The sequence below is a fragment of the Pseudophryne corroboree genome, chromosome 5 (genome assembly GCF_028390025.1).
Source record: "Pseudophryne corroboree isolate aPseCor3 chromosome 5, aPseCor3.hap2, whole genome shotgun sequence".
NCBI lineage: Eukaryota > Metazoa > Chordata > Amphibia > Anura > Myobatrachidae > Pseudophryne > Pseudophryne corroboree.
In genome coordinates, this window is record NC_086448.1 from 74242380 (window position 1) to 74263083 (window position 20704).

A 20704-nucleotide genomic window follows, 5' to 3' on the forward strand; every position below is an offset into this window, starting at 1 on the left:
TGACAGGTAAGAGCTGATTGGTTGGTACTTTATCACGGTGCAATTTATCACTCTCCAAGGCTTAATAAATCTGGGCCTTCGTGTGATACCTCTATTAAGCTGTTTATTTTTGTTGTCTGTGCCTATAGTGGTCCATTCCTCTGCATTGGAGGCAGAAGCAAACAGCTGTTTTGTTATATTCTAGGACAATCAAAAAGAACCATGGTTACACAGTACAGAGTCGGAAAGCTCAGGCTATGTATCAAGTCCAAGTTGCAGGAGGGTGTGCACACTCTGATAAAAGTTATGATAGTGGACAATCTCTTCAAATATATTACTCCAAGCTACAATTTAAAGAGTAGACTGTTTGATATTTCTCTTACGTCCTAGAGGATGCTGGGGACTCTGTAAGGACCATGGGGTATAGACGGGCTCTGCAGGAGACATGGGCACCTATAAAGAACTTTTAGTATGGGTGTGCACTGGCTCCTCCCTCTATGCCCCTCCTCCAGACCTCAGATCTTGTGCCCAGAGGAGATGGGGTGCATTACAGGGAGCTCTCCTGAGTTTTCTGTGTAAAAGAATTGTTAGGTTTTTTTTATTTTCAGGGAGCACTGCTGGCAACAAACTCCCTGCGTTGTGGGACTGAGGAGAGAGAAACAGACCTACTTAAATGATAGGATCTGCTTCTTAGGCTACTGGACACCATTAGCTCCAGAGGGAGTCGGAACACAGGTCTCACCCTGGGGTTCGTCCCGGAGCCGCGCCGCCGTCCTCCTCGCACAGCCGGAAGATAGAAGCCGGGTGAGTATGAGAAGAAAAGAAGACTTCAGATCTTCATGAGGTAAGCGCGCAGCGGTAACGCTGCGCGCCATTGCTCCCACACAACACAAAGGCGCAGGGAGGGGGCGCCCTGGGCAGTAATAAACCTCGTTTTTGGCACAAATATATATATTAGGCTGCGGAGGCAGCAAATAGGCGATCCCCCGCCATTTTTATGATATTGAAGCGGGACCGAAGCCCGCCGCTGGAGGGGGCGGGGCTTGATCCCTCAGCACTAACCAGCCCCATTTTCTCCACAGAAACTGCAGAGAACGCTGGCCCCCCGGACTCTCCCCTGCTGAACGCATCAGAGGCCTGAAAAAAGAGGAGGGGGGGCACATTTCAAGCGAAGTGAGTGGGAATGGCATTATATATAAAAGCGCTATCTGGGTTTTCCAGTGTCAGTTTGGCGCTGGGTGTGTGGCATACTCTCTCTGTCTCTCCAAAGGGCCTGGTTGGGGAATTGTCCCCGTTTAGTTATATCCCTGTGTGTGTGGGGGGTCGGTACGTGTGTCGGCATGTCTGAAGCAGAAGGCTTATCAAAGGAGGAGATGAGTGGTGTGTCCCTGGCGGTAGTGCAGACTCAGGAATGGATGGATATGTGGCATATGTTAAATGCAAGTGTAGCATCATTGCATAAGAGGCTAGACAAAGCCGAATCCAGGGAGACATCAGGGGGTCAATCCACGGACTGGACCGACTCACAGGGCCCGTCAGGGTCTCAAAAGCGTCCCTTGTCACAAATTGTGGACACAGATACCGACACGGACTCTGATTCCAGTGTCGACTATGATGATGCTAGATTGCACCCTAGGGTGGCAAACACTATTCAGTATATGATTATTGCAATTAAAGATGTTTTGCATATCACAGACGACCCCTCTGTTCCCGACACGAGGGTGCGCATGTATAAGGAAAAGAAACCTGTGGTAAACTTTCCTCCAACTCATGAACTTAATGAGTTATCAGGAGATTCCCAAGCTTTTTCAAATAAGAGACTGCATATTCCCAAAAGGGTTCTTATGGCGTACCCTTTCCCTACACAGGACAGGGCACGTTGGGAATCCTCTCCCATAGTGGACAAGGCTCTAACACGCCTGTCCAAGAAGGTGGCGCTGCAGTCTCCAGATACAGCGTCCCTCAAGGACCCTGCGGACCGCAGGCAGGAGACTACATTAAAGTCTATTTATACACATACTGGTACTTTACTTAGACCGGCAATTGCGTCGGCATGGGTATGTAGTGCAGTTGCAGCTTGGACAGATACCCTGTCAGCTGACCTTGATATACCCTAGATAGGGATACTATTTTGCTAACTTTAGCACATATTAAAGACGCAGTCTTATATATGAGAGACGCTCAAAGAGAGACATTGGATTGTTGGGTTCCAGAGCCAATGCCATGGCTATTTCAGCGAGACGATCCTTATGGACCCGCCAATGGATGGGTGATGCGGATTCAAAAAAGTATATGGAGGTTTTACCCTATAAGGGCGATGTGGTGTTTGGGGATGGGCTCGCGGACCTGGTTTCCACAGCTACCGCAGGTAAATCTACCTTTTGTTCCCCAACAGCAAAAGAAAACTCCACAGTATCAGATGCAGTCCTTTCGGTCGCAAAAGCCCAGAAGAGGTCGGGGCTCCTCCTTCCTTGCCAGAGGTAAGGGTAGAGGGAAAAGAACACCTGCCGCGGCGGGTTCCCATGAACAGAAGTCCTCCCCGGCCTCTACAAAATCCACCGCATGACGCTGGGGGTCCCCTGTGGGAGTCCGCACCGGTGGGGGCACGCCTTCGCCTTCGAAGAGGTGCCCCCACGCCGATTTTTCAAGTCGGCCTTACCAGCTTCTACCCCAGAGCGGGAAGTAGTGTTAGCTGCAATTCAAACGCTGTGTCAACAGCAAGTGATTATAGGGGTTCCCCTGAGCCAACAGGGAAAAGGGTACTATTCGACCCTCTTTGTGGTCCCGAAGCCGGATGGTTCGGTCAGGCCCATTTTAAATCTAAAATCCCTAAATCTGTACTTGAAACCTTTCAAATTCAAGATGGAATCACTCCGAGCTGTAATAGCCAGCCTGGAAGGGGGGGGGATTTTATGGTGTCACTGGACATGAAGGATGCTTACCTTCATGTACCCATATATCCCGCTCATCAGGAGTACCTGAGATTCGCGGTACAAGATTGTAATTTCCAGTTTCAGACGTTGCCGTTTGGGTTTTCAACAGCCCCGAGGATTTTCACTAAGATAATGGCGGAAATGATGGTGATCCTGCGCAGGCAAGGAGTCACAATTATCCCATACTTGGACGATCTCCTGATAAAGGCGAGATTAAAAGATCGATTACTGAAGAACGTGTCACTCTCTTGAGAGTGCTCCAGCAACACGGTTGGATTCTCAATCTGCCAAAGTCACAGTTGGTTCCAACAACTCGACTATCGTTCCTAGGCATGATACTAGACACGGGAAGAAAGAAGGTTTTTTTCCCGTTGGAAAAAGCCCAGGACCTCCAGAACATGGTCAGAGACCTGCTAAAGCCAAAAAGAGTGTCAGTTCATCAATGCACTCGAGTTCTGGGGAAAATGGTGGCAGCCTACGAGGCCATTCCCTTCGGCAGGTTCCATGCGAGGACGTTTCAATGGGACCTTCTGGACAAGTGGTCCGGGTCCCATCTACAAATACATCAGAAAATAACACTGTCCCCCAGGGCCAGGGTGTCTCTCCTATGGTGGCTGCAAAGTGCTCACCTTCTAGAGGGTCGCAGGTTCGGCATTCAGGACAGGGTTCTGGTAACCACGGACGCGAGCCTCCGAGGATGGGGACAGTCACCCAAGAAAGAAACTTTCAAGGACTATGGTCAAGCCAGGAGTCTTGTCTGCACATCAACGTGCTGGAATTAAGGGCCATATACAACGGCCTTCGACAAGCGGAGGGTCTTCTTCGCAACCTACCGGTTCTGATTCAATCAGACAATGTCACAGCCGTGGCTCATGTGAACCGCCAAGGCGGGACAAGGAGCAGAGTCGCGATGGCGGAAGCCACCAGGATTCTTCGCTGGGCGGAAAATCACGTAAGCGTTCTGTCAGCTGTCTTCATTTCGGGAGTGGACAACTGGGAAGCAGACTTCCTCAGCAGACACGATCTCCATCCAGGAGAGTGGGGACTTCCTCAAGAAGTCTTTACAGAGATAACGGGTCTCTGGGGAGTTCCTCAAATAGACATGATGGCGTCACGCCTCAACAAGAAGCTTCGGAGGTACTGTGCCAGGTCCCGGGACCCTCAGGCAATAGCAGGAGAGGCTCTGGTAACGCCATGGGTGTTCCAGTCGGTCTATGTGTTTCCTCCTCTGCCTCTCATCACAAAGGTGTTGAGGATCATAAGACGGAAAAGAGTACAGACAATACTCATTGTTCCAGACTGGCCTCGAAGGGCCTGGTACTCTGATCTTCAGTAGATGCTCGCAGAAGATCCTTGGCCTCTTCCGCTAAGGGAGGACCTGTTACAGCAGGGACCCTGCACGTTCCAAGACTTACCACGGTTACGTCTGACGGCATGGCGGTTGAACGCCAGATCCTAGCTGAGAAGGGTATTCCGGAGGAGGTCATACCTACTCTAATAAAGGCTAGGAAGGAGGTGACGGCGAAACATTATCACCGTATCTGGAGGAAGTATGTATCTTGGTGTGAAGCCAAGAATGCTCCTACGGAAGATTTCCACCTGGGCCGTTTTCTCCACTTTCTACAGACAGGAGTGGATATGGGCCTGAAGTTAGGCTCTGTTAAGGTACAGATTTCGGCCTTATCGATATTCTTTCAGAAGGAATTGGCTTCTCTTCCAGAAGTCCAGACTTTTGTGAAGGGAGTGCTACACATCCAGCCTCCTTTTGTGGCGCCATGGGACCTGAACGTGGTGTTACAGTTCCTTAAGTCACACTGGTTTGAACCCCTTAAAACGGTTGAGTTGAAATTTCTCACCTGGAAGGTGGTCATGTTATTGGCCTTAGCTTCGGCAAGGCGGGTGTCTGAATTGGCGGCATTGTCACACAAGAGCCCCTACTTGATTTTTCATGTGGATAGAGCAGAGTTGAGGACTCGTCCTCAATTTTTACCTAAGGTGGTGTCTTCATTTCATATGAACCAACCTATCGTGGTGCCTGTGGCTACGAGTGACTTGGAGGATTCCATGTCCCTGGATGTAGTCAGGGCCTTAAAGATTTATGTAGCCAGGATGGCTAAAATTAGGAAAAGAGGCTCTGTTTGTCCTGTATGCAGCCAACAAGATTGGCGCACCTGCTTCAAAGCAGACTATTGCTCGCTGGATCTGTAACACGATTCAGCAGGCTTATGTTACGGCTGGATTGCCGTTACCACATTCAGTAAAGGCCCATTCCACTAGGAAGGTGGGCTCTTCTTGGTCGGCTGCCTGAGGCGTCTCGGCACTACAGCGCTGCCGAGCGGCGACTTGGTCGGGTTCAAATACTTTTGCTAAATTCTACAAGTTTGATACCCTGGCTGATGAGGACCTAGCATTTGCTCAGTCGGTGCTACAGAGTCATCCGCACTCTCCCGCCCGATTGGGAGCTTTGGTATAATCCCCATGGTCCTTACGGAGTCCCCAGCATCCTCTAGGACGTAAGAGAAAATAAGATTTTAAACCTACCGGTAAATCTTTTTCTCCTAGTCCGTAGAGCAGACATTCCCAACCACGGTCCTCAAGGCACACCAACAGTGCAGGTTTTAGTGATATCCAGGCTGCAGCACAGATGGTTAAATAAAAATAACTGAGGTACTAATTAAGTCACCTGTGCTGAAGCCTGGATATCACTAAAACCTGCACTGTTGGTGTGCCTTGAGGACCGTGGTTGGGAATGCCTGCCGTAGAGGATGCTGGGCGCTCGTCCCAGTGCGGAAGATCTGCAAGACTTGTATATAGTTATTGCTTACATAAGGGTTATGTTACAGTTGGAATCGGTCTTGGACCGATGCTGTTTTTGTTCATACTGTTAACTAGCTTTGGGTATTCCAGGTTATATGGTATGATTGGTGTGGGCTGGTATGAATCTTGCCCTTAGATTAACAAAATCCTTTCCTCGTACTGTCAGTCTCCTCTGGGCACAGTTCTCGAACTGAGGTATGGAGGAGGGGCATAGAGGGAGGAGCCAGTGCACACCCATACTAAAACTTCTTTATAGGTGCCCATGTCTCCTGCGGAGCCCGTCTATACCCCATGGTCCTTACAGAGTCCCCAGCATCCTCTACGGACTAGCAGAAAGATTTACCGGTAGGTTTAAAATCTTATTTTTCCTATAGCAAAAAGTTCTTTAGTAAAAAGTTGTTATAGGTCTCATGAATTCTGTAAAGCAGCAAAATATCTATTAAGTGTTTGAACGGTGGGGGTAGGGGTAAATGTAATCAGAGAACCAATTGTATATGGCTTAAACTGACAATACAGGGTGCAATCTAGATTTTTAGATGCATTGGCGGCAATGTGATCACAGAAAGGCCAAATTATACTGATTTAGCAGTTTAGGTGTGGGGCTGGGTGATCAGATTACATTACACTAAGCCAGCTGAGACTGCACCCTTTGTACTCCCAGCTACAGGATAGCAGATGACCAAAAATCTGCTCAGTCAGCTATACCTTGCGTGGCCAGCTTTGGAAGCCTAGCCGCTGAATGCACCTTTCTACCCGTGCTTGTAACCAAACGCTGAACACACAAACTACCATGTTTCAGATAGTGAGAAACTGCCAGAGTACCTGCTGCCCATCACCAAGGCCTAGTTTCTCTCCCAGCTGCCTGTTCAGCTCCACAATAGTATAATCTGAGCTGCTCCTGCCTCGAGTCTCCATCCAACCAAGATATATCGGCTGCTCTCCCCATGACAGCTCCACTGCGTGTGCCTGTATAATAAGGTGATAAAATAACCTGTCATTACGTATTGAAATGCTTGGTAACTTCAGCCTTTTCTCTTTTTAATGCAATGTTACAGAGGCAAGAAAATGTCTTCTATACCGGTTTCCATATTTTCCAATTGTTCCTCTCCGCTGTTCCATGTTTGACAGATGAACAGAGGCTCACCGGGATTTATCCCTATGGAGAGACACTGAGGCACCGCACATTGCGGTGTTCTCAAAGTGGATCCAGAGGAAAAAGGATCCATTTGGCCATATACATGGTGTGAAATATATTAGGCCTTATTAGAGCTATTAACAAACACATATTTGCTTAAAGTCTCTTTACTCAGTTAAAAAACAACTGCTGGAAGTTGTGCTGTTGATGAATCTGGCATGTATTACTGTGGTTTCTGCATTTCATGCCATAGTGCCCAGTGTGGTATAAAGAGGGTGATCTATATACCTGGCAGTTCTGCACTAGAGGGAGATCATACGTGTGTGGGAGAAGTTGCTGGACACCTTTTAAAGAAGAAAGTCACCTACAAAACCTAAATGCACAGTATTCCTAGAGCTATTGAGAAATGGTAAATACTTGAATAAACCGCTGTCCATTATATAATGTATGCGGTCTTTTAATAAACACCATTTTTAAAAAAATAAGATTTTACTCACCGGTAAATCTATTTCTCGTAGTCCGTAGTGGATGCTGGGAACTCCGTAAGGACCATGGGGAATAGCGGCTCCGCAGGAGACTGGGCACAACTAAAAGAAAGCTTTTAGACTACCTGGTGTGCACTGGCTCCTCCCACTATGACCCTCCTCCAAGCCTCAGTTAGGATACTGTGCCCGGAAGAGCTGACACAATAAGGAAGGATTTTGAATCCCAGGTAAGACTCATACCAGCCACACCGTATAACTTGTGATACTATACCCAGTTAACAGTATGAAATATAACTGAGCCTCTCAACAGATGGCTCAACAATAACCCTTAGTTAGGCAATAACTACATACAAGTATTGCAGACAATCCGCACTTGGGATGGGCGCCCAGCATCCACTACGGACTACGAGAAATAGATTTACCGGTGAGTAAAATCTTATTTTCTCTGACGTCCTAGTGGATGCTGGGAACTCCGTAAGGACCATGGGGATTATACCAAAGCTCCCAAACGGGTGGGAGAGTGCGGATGACTCTGCAGCACCGAATGAGAGAACTCAAGGTCCTCCTCAGCCAGGGTATCAAATTTGTAGAATTTTGCAAACGTGTTTGCCCCTGACCAAGTTGCAGCTCGGCAAAGTTATAAAGCCGAGACCCCTCGGGCAGCCGCCCAAGATGAGCCCACTTTCCTCGTGGAATGGGCTTTTACTGATTTAGGATGCGGCAATCCAGCCGCAGAATGCTCCAGCTGAATTGTGCTACAAATTCAGCGAGCAATAGTCTGCTTAGAAGCAGGAGCACCTATTTTGTTGGGTGCCTACAGGATAAAAAGCGAGTCAGTTTTCCTGACTCCAGCCGTCCTGGAAATATAAATTTTTAAGGCCCTGACTACGTCCAGTAACGTGGAATCTTCCAAGTCCCTAGTAGCCGCAGGCACTACAATAGGTTGGTTTAAGTGAAAAGCTGATACCACCTTAGGGAGAAACTGGGGACGAGTCCTCAATTCTGCCCTATCCATATGGAAAATCAGATAAGGGCTTTTACACGACAAAGCCGCCAATTCAGACACACGCCTGGCCGAAGCCAAGGCCAATAACATGACCATTTTCCACGTGAGATATTTCAAATCCACAGTTTTAAGTGGCTCAAACCAATGTGATTTTAGGAAACTCAACACCACGTTGAGATCCCAAGGTGCCACAGGAGGCACAAAAGGGGGCTGAATATGTAGCACTCCCTTTACAAATGTCTGAACTCCAGGCAGTGAAGCCAGTTCTTTCTGGAAGAAAATCGACAGAGCCGAAATCTGGACCTTAATGGAACCCAAGTTTAGGCCCATAGTCACTCCTGACTGTAGGAAGTGCAGAAAACGACCCAGCTGAAATTCCTCTGTTGGGGCCTTCCTGGCCTCACACCACGAAACATATTTTCGCCAAATACGGTGATAATGGTTTGCGGTTACTTCTTTCCTGGCTTTTATCAGCGTAGGAATGACTTCCTCCGGAATGCCTTTTTCCTTTAGGATCCGGAATTCAACCGCCATGCCGTCAAACGCAGCCGCGGTAAGTCTTGGAACAGACAGGGCCCCTGCTGTAGCAGATCCTGTCTGAGCGGTAGAGGCCATGGGTCCTCCGATATCATTTCTTGAAGTTCTGGGTACCAAGCTCTTCTTGGCCCATCCGGAACCACGAGTATCGTTCGTACTCCTCGTTTTCTTATTATTCTCAGTACCTTTGGTATGAGAGGCAGAGGAGGGAATACATAAACCGACTGGTACACCCACGGTGTCACTAGAGCGTCCACAGCTATTGCCCGAGGGTCCCTTGACCTGGCGCAATATCTAGTTTTATGTTTAGGCGGGACGCCATCATGTCCACCTGTGGCCTTTCCCAACGGTTTACCAACAGTTGGAAGACTTCTGGATGAAGTCCCCACTCTCCCGGGTGTAGGTCGTGTCTGCTGAGGAAGTCTGCTTCCCAGTTGTCCACTCCCGAAATGAACACTGCTGACAGTGCTAAGACGTGATTCTCCGCCCATCGGAGAATCCTTGTGGCTTCTGCCATCGCCATCCTGCTTCTTGTGCCGCCCTGCCAGTTTACAAGGGCAACTGCCGTGATGTTGTCTGATTGGATCAGTACCGGCTGGTTTTGAAGCAGAGGCCTTGCCAGACTTAGGGCATTGTAAATGGCCCTCAGTTCCAGAATATTTATGTGTAGGGACGACTCCTGACTTGACCAAAGTCCTTGGAAATTTCTTCCCCGTGTGACTGCCCCCCAGCCTCGAAGGCTGGCATCCGTGGTTACCAGGACCCAGTCCTGTATGCCGAATCTGCGGCCCTCTTGAAGATGAGCACTCTGCAGCCACCACAGTAGAGATACCCTGGTCCTTGGAGACAGGGTTATCAGCCGATGCATCTGAAGATGCGATCCCGACCACTTGTCCAAGAGGTCCCACTGAAAGGTTCTTGCATGGAACCTGCCGAATGGAATTTTGCTTCGTAAGAAGCTACCATTTTTTCCAGGACTCGTGTGCAGTGATGCACCGATACCTGTTTTGGTTTCAGGAGGTCTCTGACTAGAGATGACAGCTCCTTGGCTTTCTCCTGCGGGAGAAACACTTTTTTCTGTTCTGTGTCCAGAACCATCCCCAGGAACAGTAGGCGTGTGGTAGGAACCAGCTGTGACTTTGGAATGTATAGAATCCATCCGTGCGGTTGTAGCACTTCCCGAGATAGTGCTACTCCGACCAACAACTGCTCCTTGGACCTTGCCTTTATAAGGAGATCGTCCAAGTACGGGATAATTAAAACTCCCTTTTTTCGAAGGAGTATCATCATTTCTGCCATTACCTTGGTAAAGACCCTCGGTGCCGTGGACAGTCCAAACGGCAGTGTTTGGAATTGGTAATGGCAATCCTGTACCCCAAATCTGAGGTACTCCTGGTGAGGATGGTAAAAGGGGACATGTAGGTAAGCATCCTTGATGTCCAGGGATACCATGTAATCCCCCTCCTCCAGGCTTGCAATAACCGCCCTGAGCGATTCCATCTTGAACTTGAATTTTTTTATGTATGTGTTCAAGGATTTCAAATTTAAAATGGGTCTCACCGAACCGTCCAGTTTCGGTACCACAAACAGTGTGGAATAGTAACCCCGTCCTTGTTGAAGTAGGGGCACCTTGACTATCACCTGCTGGGAATACAGCTTGTGAATTGCCTCTAGCACAGCCTCCCTGCCTGAGGGAGTTGTCGGCAAGGCAGATTTGAGGAAACGGCAGGGGGGAGACGCCTCGAATTCCAGCTTGTACCCCTGAGATACTACTTGAAGGATCCAGGGATCCACCTGTGAGCGATCCCACTGATCGCTGAAATTTTTGAGGCGGCCCCCCACCGTACCTGGCTACGCCTGTGGAGCCCCCGCGTCATGCGGTGGACTCAGAGGAAGCGGGGGAAGAATTTTGATTCGGGGAACTGGCTGACTGGTGCAGCTTTTTCCCTCTTCCCTCGTCTCTGTGCAGAAAGGAAGCGCCTTTGACCCGCTTGCTTTTCTGAAGCCGAAAGGACTGTACCTGATAATACAGTGCTTTCTTAGGCTGTGAGGAAACCCGAGGTAAAAAAATTTCTTCCCAGCTGTTGCTGTGGATACGAGGTCCCAGAGACCATCCCCAAACAATTCCTCACCCTTATAAGGCTCTATGTGCCTTTTAAAGTCAGCATCACCTGTCCAGTGTCGGGTCTCTAATACCCTCCTGACAGAATGGACATTGCATAAATTCTGGATGCCAGCCGGCAAAATATCCCTCTGTGCATCCCTCATATATAAGACGACGTCTTATGTTCGCAAAATAGTGTCCCTGTTTGACAGGGTTACAGACCACGCTGCAGCAGCACTATCTGCAGGTCTCAGTCTAGTACCCGAGTGTGTAAATACAGACTTCAGGATAGCCTCCTGCTTTTTATCAGCAGGTACCTTCAAAGTGGCCGTATCCTAAGACGGCAGTGCCACCTTTTTTGACAAACGTGTGAGCGCCTTATCCACCCTAGGGGATATCTCCCAGTATCCTCTGGCGGGAAAGGGTACGCCATCAGTAACTTTTTAGAAATTACCAGTTTCTTATCGGGGGAACCCACGCTTTTTCACTCTTCATTCACTCATTTGATGGGGGAACAAAACACTGCCTGCTTTTTCTCCCCAAACATAAAACCCTTTTTTAGTGGTACTTGGGTTAATGTCAGAAATGTGTAACACATTTTTTATTGCCGGGATCATGTAACGGATGTTCCTAGTGGATTGTGTATATGTCTCAACCTCGTCGACACTGGAGTCAGACTCCGTGTCGACATCTGTGTCTGCCATCTGAGGGAGCGGGCGTTTTTGAGCCCCTGATGGCCTTTGAGACGCCAGGGCAGGCGCGGGCTGAGAAGCCGGCTGTCCCATAGCTGTTACGTCATCCAGCCTTTTATGTAAGGAGTTGACACTGTCGGTTTATACCTTCCACCTATCCATCCACTCTGGTGTCGGCCCCACAGGGGGCGACATCACATTTATCGGCATCTGCTCTGCCATCACATAAGCCTCCTCATCAAACGTGTCGACACAGCCGTACCGACACACCGCACACACACAGGGAATGCTCTGACTGAGGACAGGACCCCACACAGCCCTTTGGGGAGACAGAGAGAGAGTATGCCAGCACACACCAGAGCGCTATATAATTTAGGGATTAACACTATATTGAGTGAATTTTTCCCAATAGCTGCTTGTATATACAATATTGCGCCTAAATTTAGTGCCCCCCCTCTCTTTTTAACCCTTTGAGCCTGCAAACTACAGGGGAGAGCCTGGGGAGCTGTCTTCCAGCTGTACTGTGAAGAGAAAATGGCGCCAGTGTGCTGAGAGATAGCTCCGCCCCTTTTTCGCTGACTTTTCTCCCGCTTTTTTATGGATTCTGGCAGGGGTATTTATCACATATATAGCCTCTGGGGCTATATATTGTGATATATTTGCCAGCCAAGGTGTTTTTATTGCTGCTCAGGGCGCCCCCCCCCCAGCGCCCTGCACCCTCAGTGACCGGAGTGTGAAGTGTGCATGAGGAGCAATGGCGCACAGCTGCAGTGCTGTGCGCTACCTTGGTGAAGACTGATGTCTTCTGCCGCCGATTTTCCGGACCTCTTCTTGCTTCTGGCTCTGTAAGGGGGACGGCGGCGCGGCTCCGGGAACGAACACCAAGGCCAGTTCCATGCGGTCGATCCCTCTGGAGCTAATGGTGTCCAGTAGCCTAAGAAGCCCAAGCTAGCTGCAAGCAGGTAGGTTCGCTTCTTCTCCCCTTAGTCCCTCGATGCAGTGAGCCTGTTGCCAGCAGGTCTCACTGTAAAATAAAAAACCTAAAATAAACTTTCTTTCTAGGAGCTCAGGAGAGCCCCTAGTGTGCATCCAGCTCGGCCGGGCACAGAAATCTAACTGAGGCTTGGAGGAGGGTCATAGTGGGAGGAGCCAGTGCACACCAGGTAGTCTAAAAGCTTTCTTTTAGTTGTGCCCAGTCTCCTGCGGAGCCGCTATTCCCCATGGTCCTTACGGAGTTCCCAGCATCCACTAGGACGTCAGAGAAAAATGTATTCAAATTTATGATACTCAAACATTTTTTCTCACACTTGATAGTTTTGTTCCATCAAAGGAGGAGCAGTAACTTCTCAGCCTAGGGTGCCATGAAAGTCATTACTTATTAACATCACTCCATGGCTGTTCTTACAACCAGGATCAAAGGTCTCACTGCAGGAGTATGCTCCAGGCCTCACGTACATGTGTGTGAGGATATCATTTCTCACAATCATATCTTTCTGTGCAATGTATCTTCACAGAAGGACTTGTCTATAAGGAAACAACATACAGCTTAATATTTACAAAGACTTAAAAATATATATCCATACACCTATATTAAAACCATTGGAGAGGACTAACGGGCTATCTGTAGAAGAGGTGTGGGGGGCACTGCTGGGAACAGAGGTGTGGGGGTGAGAGCGGTGGGGCACAGTTGGTGATACTCAGTATGTATAGGGGAACAGTGGTGTGCGTATGGGAGCAATGTAGGTGTGTGCATGAGGGCACAGTGGGTGACAGCATTGTGTATATGGAGGCAGAATAGGCGACAGTGGTGTGTGGTCACAGCAGCGTGTGTATGGGAGCACAGAGGGTGACTGTGTACTGGGGAACAGCGGCTGACAGCAGTGTTTTTACTGGGGCGCAACCAATGACACTGGTGTGTGTCTGGGGGCACTGCGGGTGACACTGGTGTGTGTGCATGGGGAGACAGTGGGTGACAGCAATGTTTACATGGGGCACAGTTGGTGACACTGGTGTTTGCATTGGGGGCACAACAGGTGACAGCGGTGTGTATGGGGGCTCAGCGATGGGAGGTGTGTGTACATGGGGTACAGAGGGTGACCGCAGTGTGTGGGGGCACATCAGCTGCCAGTGGTGTGTGTGTATATGGGGACACAGTGGGTGGTAGCAGTGTGTTTTTTGTAGGAGCACAGCGGGTGACAGTAGTGTGTGTGTATAGGGGCACAGCGGGTGACAGTGCAGTGTATGTATGGGGGCAGAATGGGTGACAATGGTGTGTGCGTGTATGGGGGCACAGCGAGTGACAGTGCAGTGTGTATGTATGGGGGCAGAGTGGGTAACAGTGCAGTGTGTGTATGTATAGGGGCACAGCGGGTGACTGCAGTGTGTATGGGGGCAGAGCGGGTGACTGCAGTGTGTGTATGGTGGCACAGCAGATGATAGTGCAGAGTGTGTGAATATGGGGGCACAGCAGATGACAGTGCAAAGTGTGTATGGGGGCACAGCGGATGACAGTGCAAAGTGTGTATGGGGGCACAGCGGGTGACTGCAGTGTGTGTATGGTGGCAGAGCGGGTGACTGCAGTGTGTGTATGGTGGCAAAGCGGGTGACTGCAGTGTGTGTATGGTGGCAAAGCGGGTGACAGTGCAGTGTGTGTGTATGGGGGCACAGCGGGTGACAGTGCAGTGTGTGTGTATGGGGGCACAGCGGGTGACAGTGCAGTGTGTGTATGGGGGCACAGCGGGTGACAGTGCAGTGTGTGTATGTGGGCACAGCGGGTGACAGTGCAGTGTGTATGGGGACACAGCGGGTGACTGCAGTGTGTGTATGGTGGCAGAGTGGGTGACTGCAGTCTGTGTATGGTGGCAGAGCGAGTGACAGTGCAGTGTGTGTATGAGGGCACAGCGGGTGACAGTGCAGTGTGTGTGTGTATGGGGGCACAGCGGGTGACAGTGCAGTGTGTATGGGGACACAGCGGGTGACGGTGCAGTGTGTGTGTGTCTATGGGGGCACAGCGGGTGACAGTGCAGAGTGTGTGTATGGGGGCACAGCGGGTGACAGTGCAGTGTGTGTGTATGGGGGCACAGCGGGTGACAGTGCAGTGTGTGTTTGTATGGGGGCACAGCGGGTGACAGTGAAGAGTGTGTGTGGGGGCAAAGCGGGTGACAGTGAAGAGTGTGTGTGGGGGCAAAGCGGGTGACAGTGCAGTGTGTGTGTACAGTGCAATGTGTATGTACGTATGTATGAGGTGACAGTGCAATGTGTATGTACGTGTGTGTATGGGAGCACAACGGGTGACTGCAGAGTGTGTTTGTGTATAATGGGGGCACAGCGGGTGACAGTGCAGAGTGTGTGTGTATAATGGGAGCACAGCGGGTGACAGTGCAGAGTGTGTATATGGGGGCGCAGCGTGTGACAGTGCAGTGTGTATGGGAGCACAGCAGGTGACAGTGCAGAGTGTGTGTTTTGGGGCACAGCGGGTGACAGTGCAGTGTGTGTGTGTATGGGGGCACAGCGGGTGGCAGTGCAGTGTGTGTGTACGGTGGCACAGCGGGTGACAGTGCATAGTGTGTGCGCGTGGGGGCAGAGCACGTGACAGTGCAGTGTGTGTATGCATAATGGGGGCACAGCAGGTGACAGTGCAGAGTGTGTGAATATGGGGGCACAGCGGATGACAGTGCAATGTGTATGTACGTATGTATGAGGGCACAGCAGGTAACAGTGCAATGTGTGTGTATATTGGAACACAGTGGGTGACAGTGCAGTGTGTGTATGGGAGCACAGCGGGTGACAGTGCAGAGTATGGGAGCACTGCGGGTGACAGTGCAGTGTGTGTATGGGGGCAAAGCGGGTGACAGTGCAGCGTGTGTGTGTATGGGGGCACAGTGGGTGACAGTGCTGTGTGTGTTTATGGGGGGCACAGCGGGTGACCGTGCAGTGTGTTTGTATGGGGGCACAGCAGGTGACAGTGCAATGTGTTTGTGTATGGGGGCACAGCGGGTGACAGTGCAGAGTGTGTGTATGGGGGCACAGTGGGTGACAGTGCAGTGTGTGTTTGTATGGGGGCACAGTGGGTGACAGTGCAGTGTGTGTATGGGGGCACAGCGGGTGACAGTGCAGTGCGTGTTTGTATGGGGGCACAGTGGGTGACAGTGCAGTGTTTGTATGGGGGCACAGCGGGTGACAGTGCAGTGTGTGTATGGGGGCACAGCGGGTGACAGTGCAGTGCGTGTTTGTATGGGGGCACAGCGGGTGACAGTGAAGAGTGTGTGCGTGGGGGCAGAGCGGGTGACAGTGCAATGTGTATGTACGTATGTATGAGGTGACAGTGCAATGTGTATGTACATATATATGAGGGCACAGCGGGTGACAGTGCAATGTGTGTGTATATTGGAGCACAGCGGGTGACAGTGCAGTGTGTGTGTATGGGAGCACAGCGGGTGACAGTGCAGTGTGTGTGTATGGGAGCACAGCGGGTGACAGTGCAGTGTGTGTGTGTATGGGAGCACAGCGGGTGACAGTGCAGTGTGTGTGTGTGTATGGGGCAAAGCGGGTGACAGTGCAGCGTGTGTGTGTGTGTGTGTATGGGGGCACAGTGGGTAACAGTGCTGTGTGTGTTTATGGGGGCACAGCGGGGGACAGTTCAGTGTGTATGGGGGCACAGCGGGTGACAGTGTGTGTGTATGGGGGCAAAGCAGGTGACAGTGCAGCGTGTGTGTGTATTTGGGCACAGTGGGTGACAGTGCTGTGTGTGTTTATGGGGGCACAGTGGGGGACAGTGCAGTGTGTATGGGGGCACAGCGGGTGACAGTGCAGTGTGTTTGTATGGGGGCACAGCAGGTGACAGTGCAGTGTGTATGGGGGCACAGCAGGTGACAGTGCAATGTGTATGGGGCACAACGGGTGACAGTGGAGTGTGTTTGTGTATGGGGGCACAGCGGGTGACAGTGCAGTGTGTGTGTATGGGGGCACAGCGGGTGACAGTGCAGTGTGTGTTTGTATGGGGGCACAGCGGGTGACAGTGAAGAGTGTGTGTGCATGGGGGCAGAGCGGGTGACAGTGCAGTGTGTGTGTGTGCGTGGGGGCAGAGCGGGTGACAGTGCAGTGTGTGTACAGTGCAATGTGTATGTACGTATGTATGAGGGCATATTGGAGCACAGTGGGTGACAGTGCAGAGTGTGTGTATGGGAGCACAGTGGGTGACAGTGCAGAGTGTGTGTATGGGAGCACAGCGGGTGACAGTGCAGTGTGTGTGTGTATGGGGGCAAAGCGGGTGACAGTGCAGCGTGTGTGTGTGTATGGGGGCATAGTGGGTGACAGTGCTGTGTGTGTTTATGGGGGCACAGCGGGTGACAGTGCAGTGTGTTTGTATGGGGGCACAGCAGGTGACAGTGCAATGTGTATGGGGGCACAGCAGGTGACAGTGCAATGTGTATGGGGGCACAGCGGGTGACAGTGCAATGTGTATGGGGGCACAGCGGGTGACAGTGCAATGTGTATCGGGGCACAGCGGGTGACAGTGCAATGTGTATCGGGGCACAGCGGGTGACAGTGCAATGTGTATCGGGGCACAGCGGGTGACAGTGCAGAGTGTGTGTATGGGGGCATAGTGGGTGACAGTGCAGTGTTTGTATGGGGGCACAGCGGGTGACAGTGAAGAGTGTGTGCGCGTGGGGGCAGAGCGGGTGACAGTGTGTGTGTGTGTGTACAGTGCAATGTGTATGTATGTATGTATGTATGAGGTGACAGTGCAATGTGTATGTACATATATATGAGGGCACAGCGGGTGACAGTACAATGTGTGTGTATATTGGAGCACAGCGGGTGACAGTGCAGTGTGTGTGTATGGGAGCACAGCGGGTGACAGTGCAGTGTGTATGGGAGCACAGCGGGTGACAGTGCAGTGTGTATGGGAGCACAGCGGGTGACAGTGCAGTGTGTATGGGAGCACAGCGGGTGACAGTGCAGTGTGTATGGGAGCACAGCGGGTGACAGTGCAGTGTGTGTGTATGGGGGCAAAGCGGGTGACAGTGCAGCGTGTGTATGGGGCACAGTGGGTGACAGTGCTGTGTGTGTTTATGGGGGCACAGTGGGGGACAGTGCAGTGTGTATGGGGGCACAGCGGGTGACAGTGCAGTGTGTTTGTATGGGGGCACAGCAGGTGACAGTGCAGTGTGTATGGGGGCACAGCGGGTGACAGTGCAGTGTGTTTGTGTATGGGGACACAGCGGGTGACAGTGCAGTGTGTGTTTGTATGGGGGCACAGCGGGTGACAGTGAAGAGTGTGTGTGCGTGGGGGCAGAGCGGGTGACAGTGCAGTGTGTGTGTGTGTGTGTGTGTGTGTACAGTGCAATGTGTATGTACGTATGTATGAGGTGACAGTGCAATGTGCATGTACATATGTATGAGGGCACAGCGGGTGACAGTGCAATGTGTGTGTATATTGGAGCACAGCGGGTGACAGTGCAGAATGTGTGTATGGGAGCACAGCGGGTGACTGCAGAGTGTGTGTGTATAATGGGAGCACAGCGGGTGACAGTGCAGAGTGTGTGTATATGGGGGCACAGCGGGTGACCGTGCAGAGTGTGTATATGGGGGCACATCGGCTGACAGTGCAGTGTGTATGGGAGCACAGCGGGTGACAGTGCAGTGTGTATGGGAGCACAGCGGGTGACAGTGCAGTGTGTATGGGAGCACAGCGGGTGACAGTGCAGTGTGTATGGGAGCACAGCGGGTGACAGTGCAGAGTGTGTGTATGGGAGCACAGCGGGTGACAGTGTGTATGGGGGCACAGCGGGTGACAGTGCAGTGTGTATGTACGGTGGCACAGTGGGTGACAGTGCATAGTGTGTGCACGTGGGGGCAGAGCAGGTGACAATGCAGTGTGTGTATGCATAATGGGGGCACAGCAGGTGACAGTGCAGTGTGTGTGAATATGGGGGCACAGCGGATGACAGTGCAATGTGTATGTACGTATGTATGAGGGCATATTGGAGCACAGTGGGTGACAGTGCAGAGTGTGTATGGGAGCACAGCGGGTGACAGTGCAGTGTGTATGGGAGCACAGCGGGTGACAGTGCAGTGTGTGTATGTATGGGGGCAAAGCGGGTGACAGTGCAGCGTGTGTGTGTGTATGGGGGCACAGTGGGTGACAGTGCTGTGTGTGTTTATGGGGGCACAGCGGGTGACAGTGCAATGTGTGTGTATGGGGGCACAGCGGGCGACAGTGCAGTGTGTTTGTGTATGGGGGCACAGCAGGTGACAGTGCAGTGTGTATGGGGGCACAGCGGGTGACAGTGCAGAGTGTGTGTGTATGGGGGCACAGCGGGTGACAGTGCAGTGTGTTTGTGTATGGGGGCACAGCAGGCGACAGTGCAATGTGTTTGGGGGCACAGCGGGTGACAGTGCAGTGTGTTTGTGTATGGGGGCACAGCAGGCGACAGTGCAATGTGTTTGGGGGCACAGCGGGTGACAGTGCAGTGTGTTTGTGTATGGGGGCACAGCAGGTGACAGTGCAGTGTGTTTGGGGGCACAGCGGGTGACAGTGCAATGTGTTTGGGGGCACAGCGGGTGACAGTGCAATGTGTTTGTGTATGGGGGCACAGCAGGTGACAGTGCAGTGTGTATGGGGGCACAGCGGGTGACAGTGCAGAGTGTGTGTGTGTGTATGGGGGCACAGCGGGTGATAGTGCAGAGTGTGTGTGTGTATGGGGGCAAAGCGGGTGACAGTGCAGAGTGTGTGTGTGTGTATATGGGGGCACAGCGGGTGACAGTGCAGGGTGTGTGTGTGTGTATATGGGGGCACAGCGGGTGACAGTGCAGGGTGTGTGTGTGTGTATATGGGGGCACAGCGGGTGACAGTGCAGAGTGTGTGTGTGTATGGGGGCAAAGCGGGTGACAGTGCAGAGTGTGTGTGTATATGGGGGCACAGCGGGTGACAGTGCAGGGTGTGTGTGTGTATATGGGGGCACAGCGGGTGACAGTGCAGGGTGTGTGTGTGTGTGTATATAGGGGCACAGCGGGTGACAGTGCAGAGTGTGTGTGTATATGGGGGCACAGCGGGTGACAGTGCAGAGTGTGTGTGTGTATATGGGGGCACAGCGGGTGACAGTGCAGAGTGTGTGTGTGTGGGCACAGCGGGTGACAGTGCAGAGTGTGCGTGTATATGGGGGCACAGCGGGTGACAGTGCAGAGTGTGTGTGTGGGGGCACAGCGGGTGACAGTGCAGAGAGTGTGTGTGTATATATATATATATATATATATATATATATATATATATATATATATAGGGGCACATCGGGTGACAGTGCAGGGTGTGTGCACATGGGGGCACAGCGGGTGATGTGTGTTACCTGATCCAGGTGCAGCAGGGCCCGGAGCTCGGGAGTCAGGCGCAGGAAGGAGTCCTTGGCCCCGGTTAGAGTCAGGGTGACAGCTGCCCCCAACACGCCGCTTCCCAGCATCCCACACACCGGCTGCGGATCACAGCAGCAGCAGTAGCATCTCACGTGTGACAACTCGGAGCAGTATATGATACACTCCGGGGGGGTGTACCACTGGTGACCCCAATATAGCTAAACTTACACCCCGCCGAGGGGAGGAGGCGCCGGCACACACACACACACTGCCAGCAGCGGCCGGTCACACATAGGAGCCGCCTGTATCCCCCTCTCCCACACACACACACACAGTGTACACAATGTTCTCCCCCCGGGCTATCCTGCTCATGGTATCATCCGGCTTGTCCCATTGGCGGCCGTTCGGCGTCAGGCATTGGACGGCGGATCAGGGAATGACAGACGTACACTGGTTAGCGGCCATATTGCCGGAGACCGTCATCCATACAAATATATGTACATGACATCCAAAATGGCTCGTAATGTGAAGACAATATTTTTATCCAGTGTTTCCTTACCGGTAGCAGTAGGGCGGGGCTTGAAAACATTTTTTTTGGCGTTGTTTGTTTTTTCTTGAAAGTGGTAACGTGAAAAGCACATAACCGGGGCAGTTTTATTTTACC

General features: G+C 51.5%; 1 protein-coding gene across 4 annotated transcripts in view; it reads right to left on the bottom strand.

Annotated features, from left to right (window-relative positions):
* The window catches only part of PEX1 (peroxisomal biogenesis factor 1), a 130702-nt gene extending 110022 nt beyond the window's left edge, over positions 1-20680 (bottom strand). For 2 of the 4 annotated variants that reach the window (XM_063921377.1, XM_063921373.1), the window contains exons 1-2: positions 20037-20384; positions 6552-6695 (exon numbers count right to left, since the gene is read on the bottom strand). In XM_063921377.1, the coding sequence (XP_063777447.1) occupies positions 6552-6695; positions 20037-20147 (255 nt within the window). In that variant the 5' untranslated portion in view covers positions 20148-20384. Of the gene's footprint in view, positions 1-6551; positions 6696-20036; positions 20386-20599 lie in introns of those variants that run through there. The other 2 variants (XM_063921374.1, XM_063921375.1) reach the window with 2 other exon arrangements.
* Positions 20681-20704: the final 24 nt, after the last annotated feature.